Source organism: Meriones unguiculatus, chromosome X, assembly GCF_030254825.1.
Source record: "Meriones unguiculatus strain TT.TT164.6M chromosome X, Bangor_MerUng_6.1, whole genome shotgun sequence".
Classification (NCBI taxonomy): Eukaryota; Metazoa; Chordata; class Mammalia; order Rodentia; family Muridae; genus Meriones; species Meriones unguiculatus.
Window position 1 is genome coordinate 28,789,767 of NC_083369.1, and position 27,508 is coordinate 28,817,274.

Consider the following 27,508-nt stretch of genomic DNA (forward strand, 5'->3'; position numbering starts at 1 on the left):
AGTTCGTTCTATCTTTCCTGAAGACTGAGGATGGTATGGAATATGAAAATACCAAGGAATGTTAAGGCTTTAGATAAGGTCTGGGAAACCTGAGAAGTGAACTCAGGGCCATTGTCCGACTGGAGGGAGGTAGGAATTCCAAAACGTGGGATAATCTCACAGAGAAGATCGGAAACTGTCTGAGCTCTTTTGTTAGTAGTGTGGAAAGCCTCCGCCCATCCTGAGAATGTGTCCACCAAGACCAGGAGGTACCAGACACGTCTGATTGCTGGCATGTGGGTAAAATCAAGTTGCCAGTCAGTCCCAGGAAGAGAGCCTCTAGCCTTCTGGGTAGGGGAAGGGGGGCTATGATATCCTGAGTTAGGATCTGAGGTCTGGCAGATCTTACAAGAAGCAGTAATGGTCTTTAGGAAGCACAAGTCCTCAGAGGTAGGCTGCAGGTGAGCCCTGATGAAGTTAGACAAGGCTTGACTGTTAGGATGAAAGAGCTGGTGTAGATAGGACAGAATCTGACGAGTGTCAGGAGAGGGCGGGGGAGATATGGGTTGTAGTGTAAGGATGTTTTGTGGTGAGAGGGATGATTATAGGCCTTTAAGGGCTGCAGCCTTAGCTGCCTTGTCAGCCCAGCGATTCCCTTTGGAAACTATGGAATCGTCTGTCCAGTGGGACCTGCAGTGGACGATTCCAATGGCTGTGGGAAGATGGGAGACTTTTAGCATGGCCATAATTTGGCCTGCATTGGTTACAGATCCTCCCTTTGCTGTAAGTAACCCACGCTCTCTCCAGATGGCAGCATTGGAGAGAAGAATATGAAAGGCATATTTAGAGTCTGTGTAGATGTTAAGGGATTGTCCCTGGGCTAATTGGAAAGCACGGGTAAGAGCTATTAGTTTGGCCTGTTGATTAGTGGTGTGGGCAGGGAAGGCTTGTGCCTCAACCATCTCAGTATCTGACACTATAGCATAACCGGCTTTTCAAGCTCCCTCGTGTACAAAGGAGCTGCCATCTGTATACCAGGTATAGATGGCCTGAGGCAATGTGCCCTCCTGTATGTGTGAGGGGTGGAGCAATAGTTCCTTTAAAGTTTCAATGCAAAAGTGAGATGGGGAATAGTCAGAGTTAGGTCAAGGAAGAAGGTTTGAAATATTAAGAGGTAAATATGGTTGGAAAGTGAAGGTAGAGTCTTTTATTAGTGCCACTTGGAGGGAAAGGACCCTGGAAGGAGGTTAAGTTTGTAAGCCTTTATATGTTAAAAAGTGAGACAGATTGTGAGAAGAGAAGACAGAAATGGGTGACCCAAAAGTTAGTTGTTTGACTCTCAAATAAGCAGCTCTGCAGCCGCTAGGGCATGAATACAGGGTGCCCATCCCTGGACTGTCAGGTCTAATTTTTTTGGTATGCTACAGGTGCAAAGGAGGACCCCAATTGGTGACCCAGGGCTCCAAGGGCATATCTCTCTTTTTCTGTTACATACAGGGAGAAGGGACGCATTAGGTCTGGAAGATGTAAGGCCAGGGCCTCAAGAAGAGCCTGTTGGAGCCTCCAAAAGGGCTTAGTAACAGGTTTAAGAAGGGGTTCATGCAAAGGGCCTAAGGCTGCCTCATATAAGTCGCAGGAGAGAAGGGAAAAGGAGGGGACCCAGGACCATAAAAAACCGGCCATTCCCTGAAATGATAAGATTTCTTCTTTATTAGAGGGAACTGCCAGAGACCATATTAGGTCTTTTCTGTCCAGGGTGATGCCCTTATGGGTTGGAGTTTATGATAGTCCCAGGATTAGTGACCTCAGAAATGGATAATTGGACCTTGGAGGGTGAGACCCGATAGCCCCTGCTGGATAGGAAATTTAGAAGAGCAGAAGTGTTAGTTTGGCTAACTTGTAAGGATGGGCAACAGAGGAGAAGGTCATCTACATACTGTATAAGTTTAGATTTAGGGAGAGACAAGGAGAGTAGATCAGAGGCTAGGACTTGGCCAAAAAGGTGTGGGCTGTCCAGGAATCCCTGGGGTAAAGCAGTCCAGGTAAGCTGAGTAGAAACAAGGGTGTCAGGGTTAGTCCAGGTAAAGGCAAAGATATTTTGTGACTGGGTGTCTAAAGGAATAGAGAAAAATGCATCCTTGAGATCCAGAACTGAGAAATGGAAGGTACCTGAGGGGATAGTGGAGAGAAGAGTATAGAGGTTAGCTACTACAGTGTGGAGAGGAACGACTGCAGAGTAGCCAGAGATCTTGAACCAGGCAATAGGTTCCATTGGGCTTTTTAACCATGAGTATGGGGGTGTTAAAAGGAGAGGAAGTGGGGTGGAGGAGTTTTTTTCTTAGAAGTTCAGCAAAAATAGGATTAAGTCCCCTAAGACTCTTGAAAGGAAGTGGGTATTGAGCCTGCACAATATACTGGGTGGGGTTCTATAGATGAATGACTACAGGGGAATGGTATCTTGCCACAGAGGGGTTTTGGACATCCCCGACTTGGGGGTCCACTTGAGAGGCTGGTAAAGGAAGTGCTGTATCACAACTGGTAGGTAGGGTAACTAGGAGAAAGAGACAGGACGCTGGCGAGCTCAGGGTCAGGCAAATGGGTGGAGTAAAGAGATAGAGGCTCCCACTTTGGCTAAAAAGTCCCTTCCTATTAAGGGAACTGGACAGGCTGGCATTACTAAAAAGGAATGAGTCAAAGGAACTCTCCTAGAAACACAATTAAGTGGTGGAGTCCGGCAAAGCTGGCATGGTTGTCCCCCTACTCCAACAATAGAGGAACTACAAGGAGAGGTTAGTCCCCAGTACTCCGTTAGGACTGAGTAAGTCCCTCCGGAGTCCACAAGGAAGGAGATGGCCCACCCTGATACCATGGTAATTACCTGTAACTCCCTGTTAGTGATGGCAGTGGTCAGGTCAAAGGAACCCAGGCACTTTCAGTCTTCCATAGCCAGGCCAAGGATATCGGCCGGAGGGCGATCTGGGAGTGATGTCCTTATATCATGGGAGAAAAGGTGGCAATCAACACCACAATGTCCCTCTTGGTGGCATTTTGGACATAGCCCCGATGGCTTGCGGTGGTTAGAGCAAGTCTTGCCCCAGTGATCCTTCTGACCACATTTGGGGCAGGGGTGTGGTGGTCCTCATGTAGGACAAGCTTGGGCCCAATGACTTATTTGACAACATTTGAGACAGGGACCTGGTGGTCCTCGTGCCTTAGAAGGCAAGGGAGCCTGGTAGTGGCCGAGGCCGGTGGGATGGCCTCGGCCAGCATTTGGTATTTTTGTTTGTGGGCTCTTTCATCTCTTCTGTGGAACACCTTAAAGGCCAGTGCTAATACCTCTGCCTGTAGAGTCAGAGGCCCCTTCTCCAAGGATTTAAGCTTAGCCCTGATGTTGGGGTAACTTTGGGAGAAAAAATAGGTCATTAGGAGTTGTTTGCCCTCTGTGCTTTTGGGATCTATATTAATGTGTTGTAAGAGGGCCTTTGTAAGGCGCTCTAAGAATTGAGATGGGTTTTCTTTTCTGTCCTGAATGACCTCCTGGAGCTTTTCATAATTAACTGGCTTAAGGGCTGCCTTGCAGAGACCAGCCAGGAGGCAGGTCGTGAATTGATCTCTGGCTAAGATGCCTCCCAGAGTATTATAATTCCATTGTGGATCCTGGTTGGGTACCACCTCAGCCCTGACCAGGTGTGAAGCATTTGTTTGGTGAACCTCATCTGCATGAGTTCCAGCCCGTTCCCAAACTCACCTGCATTCCTCAGGTAAATATATCATGGAAGGTAAGGCTATAAGATTGAGTGAGATATTGAAGTTCTTTAATGAAAGTAGAAGGATTAGAGGTATAGGATCCTAACCTTTTTTCTACTTGAGAAAGTTCAGTTAATGAGAAGGGAACGTACACCCTAATTAAGCCGTCTATACCTGCTACTTCCCACAAGGGAAGAATTGAGGCTGGCTTTTGCTGAGTAGAGGGAGTGGGGGAGTGGACTTTGCTATAGAGTGAGAATGGGTAGTAGGTGGGCTAATAGTTGTTGGTGAGGTGAAAGTTTGTGTCAGAGTGAGGCGACTAGGACAGTCTGTTGCCAGGGAAGGGAGTGAGGGTTTTGGAGAAACCGAAGGAGAAGAGGAGAGAGTAGAAGGGGAGGGGAAAGGTGCCAGAGATTGTGAGGATTCTGGAGGAGCAGGAGGGGGAGAGGCTGGGGTAGGGGAGAATAAAGCACTGGAGGTTGTGGGGATTTTGGATAAGCTGGAGTTTGGGAGACTGGGCAGGAGAGGAAGGAGAAGGCACCGGAGGTTGTGAGGATTCTGGAGAAACTGGAGGCTGAGAGCGGTGAGGTGGAGCTTCATCTGCAGGGTCAAATGTAGAGAACTCTTGGGGTTGACCCTTATAGCTAGAAGAAATTGGGTAGGAGGACAGGAAGAACAGAGAGGAGGTTTAGAGTGGGGAAGAGAGAAAGCTTGAACATAGGGTACCTCCTTCCATTTACCAGATTGCTGGCAGAAATTAAGAAGATCTCGTATAATATTGGGATTTAATGTGCCGTTAATTGGCCAATTTGAACCCTTACCTAAAGAGTATGTAGACCAAATCTTATTACAGAGACATATGAGTTTAGAAGCCTTTAACTCAGGCTCCATGAGTAAGGTTTTAAAATTCTCCAGAAGACATCTTATCTGGAGGGACGGGCGTCTGGGCGTTTCCCATTGGGAGTCAGAGAAGTCAGGGACCTTCCAAAGGTGTCCCAAAGAGAAGGTGTGACTCAAGCAAGAGGTCCTACGTGGTCCAATAGCTCATCAGCTTTTGGCCAAAGACTGAGGAGCAGATGGCCAGCAGGCACGGCCAAGAGCATGATAGTTTGCCTAGTGCTAGGTCTTCCCACTAGAGAGGGGGAGAAGAAACCGTGTGCGAGTGGGGAAGCTCCCCCAAGGGAGAATGAGGCCCTAAAATGGAGGTCAGTAGAGAGGGTCAACCCTAGACAGTTAAGACTATGGCTGGGGGAGTCCCTCTGTCTCAAAAGATAGTATGAAGTTGCCGGAGCTCAGCGGTCAAGCTTCCCCTACTAAGAGAAGTGTTTTTTGCTGAAAAAAAATGGGGAGAACTCACCAATCCAGCCAGTGTTGCATGCAGTAACTAGCAGTCTGGTAGCCAGGAAAGGAAGTTCCAAAACCAGGGAAAGGGGAGGAGTCCCACCTTCTGAGATAGGCAATAACCTACTCCGGCCAATGCACCAATGTTAGAAATTGTGCCAGGTGAGAGTTACATGGGCAGTTCACAAATCACACCACGAGACCGGTTCCATGTAGGATGTTTATTAGGGGAAGGGAAAGGGGTCGCAGAAAGTCAAGGCAAAAGAGAAAGAGAGAGGAGAGGGGCTCCATCAAAGTGGCTGGATACAAAATAAACTCAAAAATATCAGTAGCCCTCCTGTATATGATAAAAGGGCTTAGAAAGAAATTAAGGAAATAACATCCTTTACAATAGCCACAAAGAACATAAAGTACCTTGGTGTGAGTCTAACCAAGCATGTGAATGACCTGTTTGAGAAAATTTCAAGTCTCTGAAGAAAGAATTAAAAGAAGATATCAGAAGATGGAAAGATCTCCCATGCTCCTGGCTTGGCAGGATTAACATTGTGAAAATGGCCATCTTACAAAAAGCAATCTACAGATTCAATGCAATTCCCATCAAAATACCAACACAATTCTTTATAGACCTGGAAAGAAAAATTCTCAACTTCATATTGAAAAACAAACAAAAAAAATGCTAAAGCAATCCTGTAATAAAAGATCTTCTGGAGGTATATCCATCCCTGATCTTAAGTTGTACTATAGAGCAACAGTTATAAAAACTGCATGGTACTGGCATAATATCAGAATAGTGGATCAATGGAACCGAACAGAGGACCCAGAAATCAACCCACACATTTATGGAAACCTGATCGTTGACAAAGATGCCAAAACCATACAGTGGAAAAAAGACAGCATCTTCAACAAATGGTGCTGATCTAACTGGATGTCTACATGTAGAAAAATGCAAATAGATCCATACTCATCACTCTGCACAAAACTAAAGTCCAAGTAGATCAAAGACCTCAACATAAAACCAGACACACTAAACATGTTAGAAGAAAAGGTGGGGAAGAACCCTGAATTCATTGGTACAGGAGACAACTTCCTGAACAGAACACCAGCAGCACAGTCTCTAAGAACAACAATCAATAAATGGGACCTTATGAAACTGAAAAGCTTCTGTAAGGCAAAGGACACTGTCATCAAAACAAAACGACAGCTTACAGACTGGGAAAGCATCTTCACAAACACTATATCTGACAAAGGACTAATATCCACTGTATATAAAGAACACAAGAAGCTAAACAGCAACGAATCAAGTAATCCAATTAAAAAATGTGGTACAGAGCTAAGCATAGAATTCTCAATAGAGTAATATTGACTGACAGAGAAACACTTAAAGAAATGTTCAACATCCTTAGTCATCAGGGAAATGCAAATCAAAACGACCCTGAGATTTCACTTTACACCCACCAGAATGGCTAAGATCAAAAACTCAAGGGACAACACATGCTGGAAAGGATGTGGAGAAAGGGGAACCCTCCATTGCTGGTGCGAATGTAAACTTGTACCACCACTTTGGAAGTCAATCTGGTGCTTTCTCAGACAATTAGGAATAGTGCTTCCTCAAGATCCAGCTATACCACTCCTAGGCATATATCAAAAAGACGTTCAAGTATACAGTAAGGACATTTGCTCAACCATGGTTTTAGCAGCTTCATTTGTAATAGCCAGAAGCTGGAAACAACCCAGATGCTCCTCAGTTGAGGAATGGATACAGAAATTGTGGTACATCTACACAATAGAATATTACTCAGCAATAAAAAATGAGGAAATCATGAAATTTACAGGTAAATGGTGGCATCTAGAAATTATCATGCTGTGTGAGGTATCCCAGAAGCAGAAAGACACACAGGATATATACTCACTCATAAGTGGATATTAGACATATAATATAGGATAAACATACTAAAATCTGTACACCTAAGGAAGCTAATCAGGAAGGAGGACTCTGGCTAAGATGCTCAATTCCCATTCAGAAAGGCAAAGAGGATGGATATCGGAGGAGAGAGAAAGCAATGAACAGGACAGGAGCCTACCACAGAGGGTCTCTGAAAAGCTCTACCCTGCAGGGTATCAAGGCAGATGTTGAGACTCATAGCCAAACTTTGGGCAGAGTGCAGGGAATCTTATGAAAGAAGTGGGAGATAGTAAGACCTGGAGAGGACAGGAGCTCCACAAGGAGAACAACAGATCCAAAAAGTCTGGGCACAGGGGTCTTTTCTCAGACCAATTCTCCAGCCAAGGACCACTCATGGAGATGGCCTGGAACCCCTGCACAGAGTTAGCACATGGCAGTTCAGTGTCCAAATGGGTTCCATTGTAATGGGAACAGGGAATATCTCTGACAGGAACTGATTGGCCTGCTCTTTGATCACCTCCCCCTGAGGGGGAAGCAGTCTTACCAGGCCACAGAGGAAGACAATGCAACCATTCCTGATGAGATCTGATAGACTAGGATCAGAGGGAAGGGGAGGAGGACCTCCCTTAGCAGTGGACTTGGGGAGGGGCATGGGTGGGGAAGAGGGAGGGAGGGTGAGATTGGGAAGGGAGGAGGTAGGAAGGTACAGGGAGGATACAAAGTGAATAAACTATAATTAATAAAATTTAAAATAAATAAATAAAAGAGAACATGAGCTGTTCTTCTAAAGGTCCTGAATTCAATTCCCAGTAACCCCATGGTGGCTTATAACCATCTATAGTGAGATCTGGTGCCCTCTTCTGGTGTGCAGGCAGAACACTGTATAAATAATAAATAAATAAACTTTCTAAAAGGAAGTTTCCTTACATAAGTCACTAATCAAGCCAGGGTTATATACTGAATGTAAAGCCAGCCTAGGATTAATCGGATAGATACCCTATTAGAAAAACAAACAAACAAAAAAAAACCATTAACTAATAGTAATGTTCTGTAGTCTCAGCATTCATTTTATAGAGAAGACAATGTTATAAAAGCCTAATTTGCCAAAGATAATTCTTATTGTAGCTAAACTAGTGATAATCTTGGGCTTTCTGTTCTTGATATTATACAAGAATGGGATGTAGAATACTGTATTTACTGACATGTCTGTTTGTGATTCTTTAGTTACAGTATCATTTATCTAGATTGGTCTAAAATTGAATAGTAGATAATACAAAGGTAAATTTTTGTGGACTGAAATCATACACATCTAGCTGGACTTTAAATTATCTTTAGCCTTTTTTTGGTGATCACACTTTAGGAAAACTGCCTTCATTTTGCTTTGTTTCATTTCAGAAAGAGGATAAGTTGGCACGTTTAGAGAAAGCTATCAATCCCTTGCTTGATGATGATGACCAAGTAGGATTTTCTTTTATTCTGGATAACATTCTCACTCAGAAAATGATGGCAGTTCCAGATGTAAGTAAATTTCATGCCAAATATTGTACGGATAGCCCTAAGGGATGGAAAGAAGTATATAGGTTAAGGGTGTGTGCATTAACAGATTCTCTATAATAGTGTATGTCACAGGAACTGGTGTGTAGTTTTAAATATCAACCTTTTGCTATATGAATTCATTAACATTGAAAGAAAAGATGCCAAATGTCTTTGAATATTAAGAGATTCTTACTTCCTTTTGTCAGTATTTAGTATTTACATTCTCTTGAATAGCCTGGGAGAGAAAATCTGTTAACTAGTAGTAGGTTCTTGATGTAGAAATGCTCCTGTACAAATAACAATTTCAACATTTTTATTACGTTTATTTATATGTGCATGTTGGGGAGAAAGGCTTAAGTCATGGTTTGTGTGTGGTCAGAACAACTTGGTTAGGTGTGGTGATACAACCTTTAATCCCAGCACTTGGGAGGCAGAAAGCAGGTACCTACACAGTAGAACCTTGTTTTTAAAAACAAACAGATGAGACAGGATAAGCTAGGGTCAGATGGACGGGGAGGAGGACCTCCCCTATACATTGGACTTGAAGAGGGTCATAGGAGGAGATGAGGGAGGTAGAGTGGGATTGGGAGGGGAGAAGGGAGGGGGCTACAGCTGGGATACAAAATGAAGAAACTGTAATTAATATAACTCCATTTTTGAAATAAAGATTTTGACTGGGAGCTGAACTCAGGTACCAGGAAATATCACAGAATGTACACCTGGCAGAAAACAAAGTTAACTCTCTTAGCAACAGCCTCCAGGAAATATCACAGAATAAATGCTTCACAGAAAATAGAGACAAACTCCCTGGCAATAATCAATGAGAATCGGTTGAGAATCGGGTGGGAAAATTCTCCCCAATATTCCAGATATAGTTCAGAAGAATAGCAATTATGATTGTATGCCTCAGGTAATTGTAATTCAAAGAAGGTCACCTCGCCTCTTTAACTTTTACCTAATCCTGTAATGTCAAGGCATACCCCCCCCGTTTGCTGTCATGGAAACATGTGGCCCCCTGCTTGCTGTCATGGAAACCCCCTGATCACAGACTTTCCATTTAAAAATCCTGCTCACTCAGAGCTCAAAGTCCCACTTCTCTACTGCTGCGTCAGTGAGATTTGGGTCCGAAGTTTGATTGTTCTTGTAATAAGCTCTCTTGCTATTTCATCGAGTCGTCTCCTGGTGGTCTCTGATGGTCCAGTGATCCTGACATTACAATCGCAGCACTTCAGGGGCAGAGGCAGGCAGATAACTTGTGTTTGAGGACAACCTGGTATATATAGATGGTGAGTTCCAAAATAGTCGTGACTATGAGAAACTTTGCCTCAAAAAACATGAAAATAAATAAAATAAAATAAAATGTGGAAAGATAAGTTCCACTCAGGCACAGTGTAGCAGATATGTGATGGCTGCTTTTCCCCACTCCTCCCTCATGGTTAAAGGACCAGTGCTGACTGGCATAAACTAAACTCTACTCAGTGAGCCTTGGCAACAGTGCCCAGAAGCACAGTGATTGGAGCCAACTTTAGCCAACCCTTAGCCAACTGTTAAGTAAGCCAACTGTTAGCCAACTGTTAGCCAACCCTTAGCCAACTGTTAAGAGCCCCAGGATAGTCCAGGAAACAGTAACAACTCAGCTTATGGTGCGCTATTGTTTGAGGTGGCTTGGAATCGACCTGGCAGTGACAACATATTGGCAAACCGTGACGGTAACCCACACTTTCTAGTTATGTCTCTATGAATGTAGCAGGTGTGTGGCAGCCAAAATGGAGTTGGTAGCTGAATTGCTGTTTGGTGCTGAGTCTGAGCAGTGGACTTTTGCCTCCTGGCCCTGGCAGACATGGGTCTAATCTAAAGCTCAGTATCTAAGAGACCGACCGACCTTGGCAGTCCTACAGCAGAGAGCTCTGACCCTGAGAACTAGATAATAAACTTCGTGCAACCATGGAAACCAGACAGCAAATTCTGTGTAACCTTGAGTGAATCCTTGGATGTTTTGCCAAGTGAAGCTGTTGCCATGAGAAACTGCTTGTAATTTTCTGCTATGTAAGTGTTGTTTTTATGATTATTAAACGACACCTTGATCAGAGTCTAAAAAAAAAAAGTGTAAGAGAGTTGGATCCAGGCTGGAGACATGACTCGGTGGTTAAGAGCACTGGCTGCTCTTCCAGAGGTTTTGAGTTCAATTCCCAACACACACATGGTGGCTCACAGCTGTCGGTAATGAAATCTGATTCCCTCTTCTGGTGTGCATGAAAACAGAGCACTCATGTCCATCAAATAAATTCATTAATTAAAAAAAGAGACTTTAAAAAAAATCTATTTATTTTATGCATTTGGTGTTTAGCCTGCATGTATTTCTGTGTGAGGGTGTCAGAACTTTGAGTTACACACAGTTTTGAGCTGCGATGTGGATGTTGGGAATTGAACCCAGGACCTCTGGAAGAGCATTCAGTTCTATTAACCACTGAGCCACCTCTCAGCCCCCTAGGAAAACAGACTTTATAAAAAGAAAAGAGTATTGGATCCTGGAGTTACAGACAGTGGTGAGTTGCCATGTGGATGTTGGGAATTGAGCCCAGGTCCATCTGGAAGAGAAGCCAGTGCTCTTAAACATTGAGCCATCTCTTCAACCCCTACCTCTCTTGGATTTTTGAGACAGGGTTTCTGTGTATAGCCCTGGTTGTCCTGGAACTATCTCTGTAGACCATGCTGACCTGGAACTCACAGAGACCCTCCTGTCTATGTCTCCCAAGTGCTGAGATTAAAGGTGTGTGACATGGCCACCCCCACTGGGTTTCTACCATCACTTTCTTGATGACACTATATTCTACACAAAGATTTATGTCTCCAACCACCTGCTAAAAAGTGTTGTTTTTTTTTTAAAAAAATCATAACTACATGTCTGTGTACCAAGTGCATGCATTCTCTACAAATGTCAGAAGAGGACATCAGATTCTCTGGGACTGGAGAGAGATAGTTATGAGCTGCCATGTGGATGCTGGTCCTCTGCAAGAGCAGCCAATGGTCTTAATCACTGAGGCACCTCTCCAGCCTCATAAAATAAATATTAGAAAGAAAGACCAAAGGGCCAAAGATGAAGGCACAGTGCTTGGAAAGTGAGGTGATGCTGTAGAATGTGGAGGAAGAAATATCCATTTCAAGTATAAGAGAGCTGCTAAGGTCAAGTCTGGGGAGTTGGTTAGCAATTAGTGTTTCATTATTGATTGAATTGAATGTTCAGCATAGTGTTCCTTGTCACTCTTTATCAGTGGTTCCTTTACCTACACTTTTGTAGCACTGTAAGCTTTATTAAAAATTGAAGTTTGGGCTGGGCATAGTGGCAGCTTAACTTTAATCCCAGCACACTATGAGCAGAGGCAGGAGGATCTCTGAGAGTTTGGGGCCAGCATAATGGTGAGTTCCAGGCCAGGCCAGCTCGAGTTACATAGTGAGATTCTGTGTCACTGTATATCTCTGGCTACCTGGAATTTCCTTTGTAGACCGCTGTATCTGTCTTACACTAAGTGCTTAAAAATGAATATTTAGCTGGGCGGTGGTGGCACATGTCTTTAACCCTAGCACTGGGGAGGAAGAGGCAGGAAGATCTCTGTGAGTTCAAGGCCAGCCTGATCTACAGATCAGAGTCCTAGGACAGCCAGGGCTACACAGAGAAACCCTGTCTCAGAAAAATGTTTAAAGCAAGGCATAATGGTGCATGCCCATAGTCCTAGCTACTAAAATACTTTGGATCTTGGGACCAGCCTGAACAACATAATAAAGACCCTGTCTCAAGAAAAGTCAATCAGAAAAAGTATTTTGGGGCTTCATATTACTACTTTTTTTTGCCATTTAAATTTTTATTTTTTTTAATTTTTTTTATTTTTTTATTTATTATTATTATTATTATTATTTTATCAGTTACATTTTATTAACTCTGTATCCCAGCCATGTCCCTCCCTCCCTCCCTATATTACTACTTTTTCTAATTCTAGAGATTTGAGATGAGAAAAGGTTTGAGAAGGTTCATTTGAAAGTTTTTTTTAAAAAAGGCAAGGTAGATCCTGATCTACATAGTAAGTTCCAGGCCAGCCAGGGCCATATCTAAGACCCTGTCTCAGAAAATATAAACAACAAACCTTAGTCGTAATAGCCTCTTTTAAAATATTGCCAAGTATCTTTGCTTGTTGGAGACATGTTATCAAGAAATGAAAATTTCAAATCATTTGTTTTTGCCAACAAAGATACAGAAGCCAGATGCTGGGGTAAAAAAAAAAAAAAAAAAAAAAAAAACCTTGCTAGATCAAAGGGGCAGGGAAAGCACCCATACAACTTTCCTACTCAGCTCATAACCCAGAGGAGAGCTTGCTGGCTCAGCCCAGGAGGAGAAAGCCAAAAGCCTAAAAGCCAGAACTAAAGAGCTCCTTCTTCTCTATGCTGTCTTAAATACCCTCCAACTCAGAGCCCCTCCTTTCTACTTAATCCCTGCCAGCTGGTTTATTCCTCCTCCTCTTGACCTAGGGTTAACTTTATTAAATTCTGTGAACAGAAAGGCTTGTGGGAGGGCAGAGCTACAACATAATCACCTGTTTACAATAAACAGATAGTGCTTGGATAAAAGGAGTGTGTTGTGGCTGAACAACACAAAATAAAAGACAGGTTTTTACAGTTCACAGAGACAGGGTCTCACTTAGTAGTCTTGGCTAGTCTTAAATTCATAGGGTTCTGCCTGCATTTGCCTCCTGAGTGCTGGAATTAGAGGCATGTGCCATCACATTCAGCTTATTTTATTCTTGCTATATAACACTGGCTGATCTAGAATTTGGTTATGGAGACCAGGCTGAACTCTTAAGTGTTGGTATTATTTTTATTTTCTGCTTGTTTTATTTTGTTTTGAGCAATATTCATTTTCTAAGGAGGGAATTATTTCTAGTATGGTAAAAACAGTATTAAAGGAACTATAGCCTAGGAGTAATTGCAAACCTGTTTACCTACTAAACAGGTGATTTTCCTTGACATTTTACAGCTATCTAGCAATACTAATGCTTGCTTTCTCCTCTCCTTGCTTTGTTTGCTTCTTCTCACATTACTGTATGCACAGGGGGAAAAGGATTTTTTTTTATCTTGATGACATCTTGGTTTACTAAAGAAGTCATTGAAATTGCCACTATTTAAGAACATGTGAATATGAATTGTATGCGATTCCCTACACTCTACAAATCTTTATGTAACTAAGTAAACTCTAAGTAAATATATTTTTTTCCGTAAGAAAATTGAAATTCCTTTGGTCATGATTTAATAAAAAAGGGAAATATACTCAAATAGTTCTTTTTGTTAGTGTGTAACTTAATCTGTTGGGCAGAATAATAATTTATCCTATCTTTCCTGGTAATTATGGCACCATTCTGGAAACAACTGGTGTGAGTGTTTGTGTGTAATTCTCCCTCCCAGTAGCCTCAAGACTTTTCTTGTTCCCAGAGAGGCCCTTTTACTTTTGTGTGTCTCTTTAACTTTTTCCCTCCAAATCTATAAAACCGAAAGCTGATCATCCTACTTTAATAAGTTCCTGATGTATTTCATTATATAGAATGGTATTTTTAGCTTTATGGAAGTGGATATGAACCTTTTGATAATTTTATTCTACCCTGAAAAAGATACATTACATATATAATTTTGTTTAAGAAGTTTGTGAATCTCTTTGCTCCCTTACTTCTTTACTGAAGAACTGCTGCTATAGCCAACAGTAAGAAAATGTCTGGGTATTTTTATTCACTTATATCAATAGTAGTTTACCAAATCTAGTTCAATGCTACTTTTCTTAGAATAGCATAATGGAATTAAACAGCTGGAAACCCTGTAACTCCTGAACAAAGGCTATCTAAAACTAGGAGCAGTAACAAATGGCTAGTGATAAAAACAGGTAGAGAAGGGATATCATTTGTAAATTAATTTTTTATATTCTAGGGGAATTGTTAGTGACTATTTCTTTAGAGATGTTTGCTTCAAAAGAAGTAGGAAGGGAAGATAGCTTTTCAAAATGATTTCCAGAGAGAAACATTGCAAACATATAAAGTTAATTGCCCTTTTGTTATAACTAACATGTTGTGAAACTGATCTGTGTTTACATGTTGAAACTGAGGCAGAATAAAAGCTGAATTCCTAACCCAGGTCCTTGTAGGCATGAGAACAAGTATACAGAAACTGGTGTTATATTAGCTCAATTTAAGGGGACCTGTAGCCTATGTGCAACCTTGATTTGTCTATGTCATTACACAACCATCACATGAAAGCTTGATGAATCTAAGTCTGGATATAAATTCTGTCCCTTAAAAGTGTGTGTGTGTGTGTGTGTGTGTGTGTGTGTTCATTTATGTGCCTATTTGCAGGCACAGAGACTAGAAGGCATTGGGTGTCCTTTTCTCTCATTCTCTGCGTATTCCTTTAAGGCAGGTTCTCTTCTTGAACCTGCACCTTGGTCTTGTTAGGCACGAAGCCAGCAAGCTCCAGCAATCCTGTCTCTGTTTTGCTCAGGTCTGCTGTTACTGATGTTTGGATACTCAGCTTATTATGCATATGCTGGGATCTGACTCTAGTCTTCATGATTGCAGAACAAATGTTCTTTACCACTGAGCCATCTCTCTGGGTCTGCAATACATTTTTATTAAGACAGAGTCTCATCAGGTGGTGGCGGCGGCATTGCACTCCTTTAATCCCAGCATTCTGGAGGCAGAGGCAGGCGGATCTCTGACTTTGAAACCAGCCTGGTCTACAGAGTGAGTTCCAGGATAGCCAGGGCTACACAGAAAAACCCTTTCTCGGGGGTGGCAGTGGTGGAGGTGTGGGTGGAGTCTCACTCTATAGGTTGGGTAGGAACTTGTAACACTCCTCCGGCCTCAACCTCCCAAGTGCTAGAATTACAGGCATGAGCCACCATGTCTGGCTTGTTGAGGACCTTTGTAGTCTCTTTTCCATCAGCTTTTTGAGTATTAAGCTACTGGTCGATTAGAACTAGGAGAACAAAAATCCAGAAACAAGCTGTTTCATTGTGGGTGTTGGGGAAGAAGGTAGGTGAGACAGTATCTTGCTGTTATAGGTTGTACTGGCCTCCTGCTTCAGCCTCTCTAATACTGAGATAAATGGGCAAGGCCACTACACTGTTCTTAATTATGTGTGTCCTTAATATTTTGATGATTCTTCCTGGTTTATTTGTGTCTGGCATAAGGATACATCTATTATTATTGGTTTTTTTTGTTGTTGTTATTTTGTTTGGTTTTGTTTTTTGAGATGGTGTTTCTCTCTATAGCCCTGGCTGTGCTAGAATTTTCTCTGTAGGCCAGGCTGGCCTCAAACTCAGAGGTCTGCCTACCTCTGCCGCCCAAGTGCTGGGATTTAAGGTATGCACCACCATCACCCAGTGTCGTTTTTATTTTGCGTCTTTATGTGTCTGTGGCGAAAGTTGAACTAGGGCCTTGCACATGCCAGAAAAGTACTCCACCAGCAAACTATATCCCCAGTTCTGTCTGATTTTTTTTTTCTAAAGATTTTGCTGTGTGTGGTGATGGATACCTTTAATCCCGGGACTTGGAAAGCAGAGATATGAGGATCTTTGTGCGTTGGAGGCCAGCCTGGTCTACATAACAAATTTCAGGATAGACAAGACTGCTTAGAGAGACACTGTCTGAAAAAATAAAATAGAATGTTTTTATTTGTGTAGTGGTGTGTGTGTGTGAGATAAAGAGAGAGAAAGAGAGAATTAATATGGGTGCCCTCGGGGGCCAAAAGAGGACATTGAATCTCTTAGAACAGTTGTCTGTGAGTCACCTAATGTGGGTGATTAGATCAAAACTCAGGTCCTCTTCAAGAGCAAAAAGTATTCTTAACTGCTGAGCCATCTCCAGCCCATGGATCTTAGAAATATGATACAAGGTCTCTAAGGTTTACATGCCAGACTGAAATTTAACTGTAGTCCAGGTTAGCTTTGAGTTCATACCCTCCCTTCCCAGCACTGAGATGCAGGCATACATACAGTATCATGCCTGGCTCCATTTCACATATTTAGAGAACAGATAGTATATACCTAGATGTTTTACTTGAGAAGGAATTGTTGTCTCTGGGTTTATTTTATGTGTATGAATGTTTTGGTCTCGTGTCTTTCTCTGCACCACGTGCATACCTGGCACCCAGTGTGGTCATGCATGCCTGTAATCTCAGGGCTCAGGAGGAAAAGGCAGGCAGATCTCTGTGAGTTCCAAGGGCAGCCTGGGCTACATAGGGAGAGCCTGTCTCTAAACAATAAATGAAAGATAAAAAGAGGAGCTGCTACTCAGTTCCAGGCCATTGGTGTCCTGGAAGATGTTGACCCTTTGTTTTGCCAAATCTTAATTGTTGTGGTTTTTTAGACATGGTCTCACCATGTAGTTTTGGGTGGCCTGGGATTCACTATATATCTTCCTACCTCTGCCTCCTAAGTGTTTGGATTAAGGTATGTGCCACTATGCCTGGCAGTAACTTGTCTTTTAATTTTTAAGAAACATATAACCATTGGGTCCTTATCTGAAATCATGTTGTAAATGTTGTGCATTAAGTAGGTTTTTAAAGTTTTCATGAATATATAAAACATATCCTAGAAAAGTGCACATAGCAGCTGGAGACGTATCTTAGTTGATAGAGGGTTTGCCTAGCATGCATAAAGCTCTGGGTTCAATCTCCAGGAAAACAAAACTGGGCATGGTGGTGCAGGCCTGTGGTTTTAACATTAACTACATGTTCATTTATCTTAAAGAAATATTTATTTATTCATTCATTTGTCATTGTGACAGTGTATCACTGTATAACCCTGACTGGCATGGAAGTATGTAAGCCACGCTAGCCTTGAATATACATAGATCCACCTGCCTCTACCTCTAGAGTACTGGAATTAAAGAAATGTGCCAACACATCTTGTTTAAGAGATTATTATTTTATATATGATATAGTCTGGCTTAAAAAGTAGTAGTTATTTTTCAAGCAGTCTTTCTATTTTAGAGTAGTTCTAGGTCCACAGCATAATTGATACAAGCTACCGAGTTCCAGTGCACTCCCTACTCCCACTGTCAGCATCCTTACTTCAAAGTGGTACAATAGTTGCATTAATAGATGAGCCTCCATTCACAACTCCATATCACCCTGCAACTATAGTTCACATATGTTTTCTTGTTTGTTTATTTGAGGGAGGGTCTCTTTATGTATCCCAGGGAAGCTTAGAGCTTATTGTGTAAAGGAAGATAGAGTGGTGCATGCTGACAGTCCCAGCACTCAGGAGGTGGAGACCAAGGGGATCATGAGCTTGAAGCCAGTCCGGAGCACACAATGAGATCTTGAATCCAAAATAATTAGAGAAGAGTCAGGAAAATGGAAATATAAATGAAGTAAGATAGTTGTTTAAGCTGGTTAATTGGGGTAAGAATTAGTCTGATTTTATATTTTAAAAAGTTTTTCCAATTAAAGCTAGGTGTGGTGGCAAAGGCAGTGAGATCTCTGTGAATTTGAGGCCAGCCAGATCTACGTAATGAGTTCCAGGACAACCAGAGCTACATAGTGAGACCTTGCCTCAAAAAAAGAAAAAGAAAAAGAAAGCCAGGCACGTTGGCACACCCTGGTAATCCCATCACTCTGGGTGGAAGAGGCAGTCTGATCTCTGTGAGTTGGAGGCCAGCCTAGTCTGCAAAGTGAGTCCAGGACATCCAGGGTTACAAAAAGAAACCTTGTCTCGAAAAACCAAACAAAACCAGAGAGAGAAAGAGAGAGAGAGAGAGAGAGAGAGAGAGAGAGAGAGAGAGGAAAGAAAGAAAGGAAGGAAGGAAGGAAGGAAGGAAGGAAGGAAGGAAGGAAGGAAGGAAGGAAGGAAGGAAGGAAGGAAAAGAAAAAAGACAATGAAAAAAACCCAAAAATCAAATGACAATTTTTATTTATGAAAGTCAAGCAGAATTTTAAGTTCACGATTAAACATAGGTTTTCTGAATCATAAATAACAATATACTATTGGGTAACAAAGTCTAAAATTCTTGTTTTTAAATTGCAATGTATGAGACTGGAGAGATGTCTCAATGATTAATAACACTGGCTGCTCTTACAGAGGACCTAGGTTGACTTTCCAGCACATACTGTAACTCTAGTTCAACAGCCTTTTCTGGCCTCTTAGGACACCAGGCATGCATATGGTGTGCAGAAATACACATGGACAAGACACCCACATACACAACATAGAAATAAACATTAGCAACCAGGTGCGGTGGTACATGCCTTTAATCCCAGCACTCAGGGAGGCAGAGGCAGGTAGATCTCTATGATTTCAAGGCCAGTGTGGTCTATAAAGTGAGTCCAGGACAGCCAAGGCTACACAAAGAAACCCTGTCTCAAAAAAGAAAAAAAAATTTAGCCAGGTGGTAGTATTTTAAACTGCAGAGGCAGGCATATCTATGTGAGTTTGAGGCCAATATGGTCTACATAGCTAATCCCAGGAGAGCCAGGGCTACACAGAGAAACCCTGTCTCAAAAATAAATAAATCAACCTTAATAATTATTTTAATAAATAATAAATGTTTTAAATCAGAATGTTATAGAAATGTAAATTTCTTGAATTTACAAAGGTAATGGCATTCTACTTGTTTCATAGGGCCTGAGAGTCAATATACAAAGACTGCTCAGGAGATTGTGAACGTTTGTTACCAGACATTAACCGAGGTAGGTGCAGCTTCCTGAAACCTTTCTGTTGTGTCCTTCAGTTTGAAGTTTTCCCTGACTACCCTGTTTTCTTTCAAATGTAAGATTCCACTTTCTATCCTCATTCCATTATTTCTATCTCTGCTTTGTTTAAGTTATCAACTGTGTTACTAGAATAGAAACACTATCAAGACAGCGATATTTTTTTCTATCTATATTCTTACTCTATCTGTGTATACACCATACTTTCAACACTCAGGGTATTTTGCTGTTACCTGTATGAGCTGTACCAGTATACGTTTTTGGATTTTCTTAAGTTTATTTATTCACTTTACATTCCAACCACAACCCTTCCCATCTGCTAAATCTCTGCTCTTTTCAGGGATGATAAGAGAGAAGCTCTCATTTATTGAGTACCAGATATAGAGTACACATAGCTCTTAATTCTCCCTGCAGCCATATGAGGTAGATATTATATCCATGTCTCACAGTTCAGGAAAACAGGGTGGTTAATTATGGTAGAGCCAAGACTCAATCCAAGGCTGTTTACTCCAAAGCCCATGATTTTCTTTCCTATATCATTTTGCTCTGAAGCATTGTCCACAAGCTCTTCAACTGTCAAACCATTCCATGCTCTTGTTGAAATTTAAATTCCTTTGTCCAGTTTCCTAACATGTCTCTTTGTCACTAAAACTATTACTAATATGAATCCCTGAGCTTTAAAACAGCATAGCAAGGCTTAGAAGAAGAAAGTAGGTTACTGAGCAGAGAGGCTGTTAGTTCACAAACTTGTCCCTAAGCTTTATGCATTTCTGCTTAATTTTTGAACATATAAGCTAGATGCCAGTCTGCCAGAGTATATTATTCATAGGAGTCTAAAGAATTGTCTACAGAGTTATACCAGCCTGTGTTTCCTCTTTTACTGGTTTGTCTTGAATGTCCCTTTTCTTCAGTGAATGTTATAAAGGAGAATTCTTTGCATTTCTTCTAGCCATTTCCTTGGTAGAAGCTAAGTTGTATCTTTTATGCCACAGCCTCCTGATTTGTATGATAACAGCATGTCTCTCGGTGTTTCTCAAGATGCTTCTGTTTATCAAGATGAGAGCAATATGTCTGTCTTGGATATTCTCGGTGCTATTTCAGAAAAGCAACTAACACAGGTAGGATGTTATTTCTCTTTGGGAGATAGGTGGTTTGCCTGGCGGGTGAATATGGAGGGCTGGGCTGATACCATGCATACATGAAGGATAGCTAGATCCTTTGGCCCTGCAAACAAGGCTTTGAAATGTGGCTTAAGCACACGAGACCTTCAGGGAAAGTATTTGAGGCATCAGAGCAGCCTATTAGGGGACTGACTAGAAAGGCCAGCTGCATTCAGACACAGGGTTCACAACTACTGGTGTCCTGTTTTCTGTCTCTTATAAGTTATAAACCAAATTAAAATATGCATAATTTTAACTGCACTTTTCCAGAGCTATCAAAACATAATTCTCATCTAAAACTACACCTACTCTCAAGGTTCCATAAAAGAGTACAAAATCCAGAAGGGGTTTCTATCTCAAAAGTTTGGGTCAGAAAGGAAACGTTCCCTTCTGATGACAGTTAGGAGTGCACCAAAAGCATTCTTGTTCTTTGGTTTGTCTTGCCCTGTCTCTTATTTCCACAGAATGACTGGGGAAAATGCACATGCCTTGGGCTGTGTAAACAACCTGCTCTAGCAGTGGAGGTGGCATGGATATCAGGGCAGTACATCTGTACTATGTAAAGAACCCTTGGTTAACAACTCCTACAGGCACATCCCTCAATGATGTGCTATTTGTGTTCCTTACTCAGATTCTACAGGGCCAGGGTAGGCTGGGTGAGGAAGACTCTGGTGAAGATATTAAAGGCAGTGAGGAGGAGAAGGAGGAGGAAGAGGAGGAAGAGGGAAACCTAAGACTCCAGCCCCCATGAGTATGCCTACAGAAAGTTTATGGTTACATTATACATTTATATGATAGGAGCCCTAGTAGTGCAGGGCAGGCCATATTCCAAGGTGATATCATAGTCTTTCTATAGTGAGTCTCATTCTGACTTTAATCCTTGAAATGAGCTAGACAAATCCATTCACTATAATTATTTAACTTCTTGTGAGGCAGCAAATGGGATGTGGGGGAAAGAAGGTATGCTGGTCTCTTAGTGACTGGACTGCCACCTGGACTTGTTTAGGAAGGTGAAGACAGAGATGGTGATCTTGCAGATGAAGAGGAAGGAACTGTACAGCAGCCCCAGGCCAGTGTCCTGTATGAGGATTTGCTCATGTCTGAAGGAGAGGATAATGAGGAAGAAGCTGGGAATGATGAAGAAGAATATAACTCTTTCTTTGGTGAGTTTTTGCTCCTTTACTTTTGTTTATTTATCTCAGTGTTGTACCTCTGGACTGAATAGGAAAGTCTTTGCTACTTCCTATGTGCTATTATAAAAAAGATATCTGTTTTATTGGAGTCCAATGGTAGACATGAGAGTACTGAACACACACTCAGAAGAAGATTAAGTCCATTAGTCAGAGGGAAATTGAGGGTAAACAGGCACAGGAGGTAACAGTGGAAAAGTCAGTACCCAAGTCGCAGCTTTGAAGGGTTGTGTTTGGGAACAGGAAAGGAAAAGTAAGCAAAATAATAGAAATTTTAAAGTAAAAGTATTGGTTATGATAGTAAACAGGTAGATTAGACTAAGATGGAGGAAATAAGTTACTTGACTTCAGTTTCTGTAGCTCTTGCCACTATTGACCTTTGGTAGTTAAAAGAGATGCCTGAGAGGTGAGGACTATAGACTCAAAGTCTGTATAGACTATTGTTGGAGTGCTAGGCTGAAGACGTTAATTCTGACCAGAATTACAATTTCTGAGGCTGGAGAAATGGCTCAGAGGTTAAAAACACACTGGCTGCTCCTTCAAAAGTTCTGAGGTCAATTCCCAGCAACCACATGGTGGCTCATAACCATTTATAATAAGATCTTGTTCCCTCTTCTGGTGCAGGCAGAATACAGTATACATAATAAATAAATAAATCAGGGGTTCTAAGATGGCGGTGACCAGTGTGCACCATATCTGAGGGGCACAGGATCCAAAACTGCAAAATTGGTTGGGGGGGGGCAGCTGAAGCCAGAACATCCACACTGAGGCTTCCTGGGCAAGAGGGAACATCCTGGGAGCTCAGACAGTTTGGATCCAGGTCATCTGTGGACATCTCCAGGGACCGAGAGTGGAGAATATTCAACCTCCTGCACTTCCCCTTTCCCCAAGTATGGGTACCCCTGCTCAGCAAGGTGGCCAGCAGTCTGCCCTAAGCACTGAGACTGCAGTGATTGCCCAAAGCACAAGCCTCTGCATTAACTGACTGAATGAAAAGGCATGGGTGGGCCTCCTAAGGGACTGTGGCTGCAGTGGGGTGGCAGCTAGTCCAAATACAAACCTCCACTTGCTGAATGACTAAAACAGCACAGACGGGCCTCCCAGAACTGCCGCTAGCATGAGAAAGCAGCTAGTACAAGCTGGGACCTCCACGCACTCTGTGACTGAGCTACAGAGGCATACCAGCCAGGCGGCCAAACCGTGAATACCACTGAGCTAATAGATCTCCTACACTCTCATTTGCCCCTGCAGATCCAAATCTGAGAATAGAGAACAGGAGGATCCACTCTGCTTTCTAATTAGGCCTTCAATTTAGTGAGTCCTTGCAGAGCCCCAGAACAAGGGTCCCTCTATGCTACCAGCCAGATATCAGATCCCTCCCACCCACACACCCACTGTGGACAATATAATGATCCTTGGGACAGCTTTCTCAACATTGAAGCCCCAGCTCTGTGGGTCTCCCAGTGGAGTCCAGGCAAACAATTCCTGGAGCCCAGACAGATCTGAATACTAGGAGGACAGTACAACAGGCCTGTAGGACACTGAGGTATTCAGGGTACCTGCTCATGTGCATTGCACCCTCGAACAGTGCCAGCATCTGCACCTCCCCCACCCGCTCCATGCTTAAGCGCCACCTTTCAGGCATCTACAAGCTCTAGCACAGTCTCCCTCAAGGCACACTGCCAAACACATGCCTGTGCTTGCCCATATCCTAAGACCTTCCTCCCTGAGCTACAGCTGAAACACCAACATCCACTCTCAAACCATGTCTCATCTTCCTGGAGAATACCCCAGACATCAGAGACAGACAGACCCAGTCTGAACTACAGACTCCAGGAACAAACAGTGAAGATTACAGACAAGCAGATGGCTACAGGTCAGAGTAAGAACACATCCAACAAAAATCAGTACATCATGGCTTCACCAGCAACCCCCAAACCAAATGGATATTTTAATTCATTGGAAACACAGGAAAATGATTTTAAAGCTATACTTATCCAGTTATTAGGGCACGTAAAGATGATATGAACAAAGCTCTCAGTGATACACAGGCAAATGCAGGCAAACAAATAGAGGCACAATTAGTGGCATATAGAGAAGAAATGAACAAAAAAAATAGAGGTCATAATGGAAAGACAAGAATCCACATTCAAACAGATGAAGGAAATGGTGCAAAACATGAAAACAGAATTAGAATCAATAAAGAAAACACAAACAGAGAAACCCCTGGAGCTGGAGAACTTAGAGAAAAAATCAGGAACCACAAAGGTAAGCATCACCAACAGAATACAAGAGATAGAAGAGAGAATCTCAGGCGTTGAAGATAAAATTGCAGAAATGGATACATCTCTCAAAGAAAAAATAAAATCAAAAAAGTTCCAAAAAAAAAAAAAAAACATCCAAGCAATGAAAGACACCATGAAAAGAAGAAATCTAAGAATAATAGGAATAGACGAAAAAGAAGATTACAGGCTCTGAGGTCCAGGAAATATTATTAAGAATATCATAGGAGAAAATTTCCCCAACTTAAAGAGATGTTGATAAACATGCAAGAGGCCTACAGAACACCAAATAGACTAGACCAGAAAAGAAGCTCCTCATGTCACATAATAGTCAAAGCACTAAATCTACAGAACTAATAAAAAATATTAAAATCAGCAAGGGAAAAAGGCCAAGTTACATATAAAGATACACCTATCAGAATCACACCAGACTTCTCAACAGAAACTATGAAAGCCAGAAGGGCCTGGGAAGATGTCATGCAGACTCTAAGAGACTACAGATGCCACCCCAGAATACTATACCCAGCAAGGCTTTTGATCAATTTAGATGGAGAAAACAAAATATTCCATGACAAAACTAAACTTAAACAATATCTACAGAGCAACCCAGCCCTACAGAAGATACTAGAAGGAAAACTCCAATCCAAATAAAATCAACTACACCCAAGAAAACACAGGATACAGATAGCTTCCCAACAAAGAATTAAAAGAAAACAGGCATTGAAACACAGTAACACCACCAACTCCACAATAAAAAGAACTATCATTCATTGGTCACTATTATCTATCAACATCCAACAGGCTCAACTCTCCAATAAAAAGACACAGACTGGGGATCCAAGATGGTGGCAACAATAGGACACTGTTATCTGATGAGCAGGACAGCAGTGACAGCACAGCTACCAACATATTGAACTCTGGGCCCTAAACACACCAGTGACTGTGTTTTCCAGGTTTGAGGAAACCACATGGTATGGGAAGAAATCGGGTCCATTCTCAGGTCACCCAGCTAAACCCTGGAAGAGTTTCTGGATCCCAGCAGGCTCAGGGTCACCATCCCAGAGCCACATACCTGTGTGCTCTGATCACCATCCCAGACTGAACTATGGACTCTACAACACCAGAGACTGGGATTTCCAGTCGAAAGAAAACCCCACGGAGAAAGAAGCAGTCAGGACTGACTTCAGGTCACCCAGACAATTCCTGGAAAAGGACTTGAGGGTCTGGCAGGTGCTCAGCCACCAACTCAGAGACCTGCCTGTGTGCCTGACTCACCATTCCAGACAGAACTGTGGGCCCCAGGGCACCAGTGACTGGGGATCTCTGTTGAGAAGAAATCCAGAGTTGAGGAAAAACAGCAGGTCTGACCTCAGGGCACTCAGCCAAATCCCCCTACCCCCCCCCCAAAAAAAAAAACGTTCTTGGGAAAAGTTCCTGGGTTCCTATAGGTTCCCAGACGCCAGCCAATTCCGGGAAACTCGCCTGTATCTGCGTGCCCTACTCACTAACCCAGACAGAACTGTGAACCCCAAAATACCACAGACTGGTACTCCCTGTCTGGAGGAAATACCACGGTGGGGGGAACATCAGGTCTAACATCAGAACATCAAGCTCCAGAAAAGTTTCTGGGCTCCCTCAGGCTACAAACCCTAGCCTTCTGCTGCATGCAGGACTGCTGCACTCACATCCCACTGATTACCATGTGGATACTGGGGCAAAGAGCTATAACCTCAGACCTACAGAAGGCTGGGATCCATGTGTTCAGCCTCAGACACTGAACCAAGGCACAAACTCTCTCCCTAGCTAAACTAACCAAACCACAGGGCTCCCTGCCTCTTCAAGAGTGCTGGGCCCAGAAAACACAGAGTAAGAGCAGCAGCAACCCACCAAATTCAGAGCAAGTAACCCAGTGGCAGGGCAGCTGTCTCCAGGACTTTACCTGGTGAGAGAAGACCCCCTCCCCTGACTAGCAACAACTATAGTTACCACACATGTCCATACACATGGGGTGAGCTGTGGAAATTCCTGAGAAGCACCAGCCATTTGGTGACCTTACCCAAAAAGCTGAGGAGGCCCCCTTCAGGAACAAACATCTTCCTGTCAAGAGGATTCTCCCCACCCAAAGGATTCCAGGAAGTATCAGAAACTAACAGCCAACACCTGAGACAGCCAGATGGGTAGAGGCAAGCATAAAATCAAAACCAACAAAAGCCAAAGACATATGGCATCTCCAGAACCCAGTTATCCAGGGGCAAGCAGCCCTGGACACCTTATCATAAGTGAAATTCAGGAAGATGACCTTACATCTATGCTTATGAAGAGGTTAATGGAGGAAACAAATGAATGCATAAAGAATAAGAGGAAGGTAAAGTCAAACAGATTATGGCCATCCATCAAGAAATGTAGGAAGATAAAGTCAAATAGAGTATGGCCATCTGTAAAGAAATACAGAAAGATGCAACCAAACACTTTGTGGCCTTCAAAGAGGAAATAATTAAGTCACTGAAAAAAATAAAAGAAACAGAGGAATGTTCAAACAAACGTGTACGAATTGAAGGAAAATACAGTCAGACAGGTGAAGGAAATCAACAAAATGGTTCAAGATCTGAAGATAGAATTGGAAAAATTAAAAAAAAAAACAAACAGAGGAAATCATGGACAGGAAAAACTTAGGGAAGAAAACAGAAATTATAGAGGTAAGCATAACCAAGAGACTACAACAGATGGAAGAAAGAAACTCAGGTGTGGAAGATACAATGGAAGAAATGGATGTATCTGTCAAAGAAAATGTTGAATCTAAAAATTCCTAACAAAACCATCCAAGGAATCCAAGATAACATGAAAAGACAAAACCTAAGAATAATATGAATAGAGGAAAAAGAAAATTCACCTCTCCAAGACCCAATAAATATTTTCAACAAAATCATAGAAGATAATTTCCCCAACTTAAAGGAGAACACTATAAGCATACAAGAGGCCTACAGAACACCTAATAAATTAGACCAGAAAAGAAAATCCTCCCACCACTAATAATCAGAACAGTTTAAGTATAGAGAACAAAGAAAAAAATACTAAAAGCTGCCAGGGAAAAAGGTCAAGAAACATATAATGGCAAACCCATCAAAATCACACCTGACTTCTCGACAAAGACTATGAAAGCCAGAAGGGTCTGGACGGATATCATGCAGACCCTAAGAGAACACAGATGTCAGCCCAGGCTGCTATATCCAGCAAAACTCTCAGTCATCATAGATGGAGAAAGCAAGATATTCAAAGACAAAAAAAAATTTAAACGACAACTACCCACAAATCCAGTGTTACAGAAGATACTAGAAGGAAAAATACAACTCAAGAAAACTAATTACTTTCAGGAAAATGCAGGAAATAAATAGCCTCACCACAGCAAAACTAAAAGTAGCCAAGCAGACAAACACAGTACTACAACCAACATCAAAATCAAAGGATGTAGCAGCCACTGGTCACTAATCTCTTTCAACATGAATAGAATCTACTTTCCAATAAAAAAAAAAAATGGACTAACAGAATGGATGTGGGAACAAGACTCAACAATCTGCTGCATGCAAGAAACACACCTAAATCACAAAGGTAAATGTTACCTAAGACTAA

At 42.2% G+C, this 27,508-nt stretch overlaps 1 protein-coding gene across 1 annotated transcript in view; it reads left to right on the forward strand.

Moving 5' to 3' along the window:
• LOC110544180 (transcription initiation factor TFIID subunit 1-like) overlaps window positions 1-21,160 on the forward strand; it is a 120,747-nt gene extending 99,587 nt beyond the window's left edge. Inside the window, exons 39-41 of the mRNA XM_060375510.1 lie at window positions 8,366-8,488; window positions 20,242-20,367; window positions 21,041-21,160. Coding sequence (XP_060231493.1) covers window positions 8,366-8,488; window positions 20,242-20,367; window positions 21,041-21,160 — 369 coding nt within the window. The remainder of the gene's footprint in view (window positions 1-8,365; window positions 8,489-20,241; window positions 20,368-21,040) is intronic.
• Window positions 21,161-27,508: the final 6,348 nt, after the last annotated feature.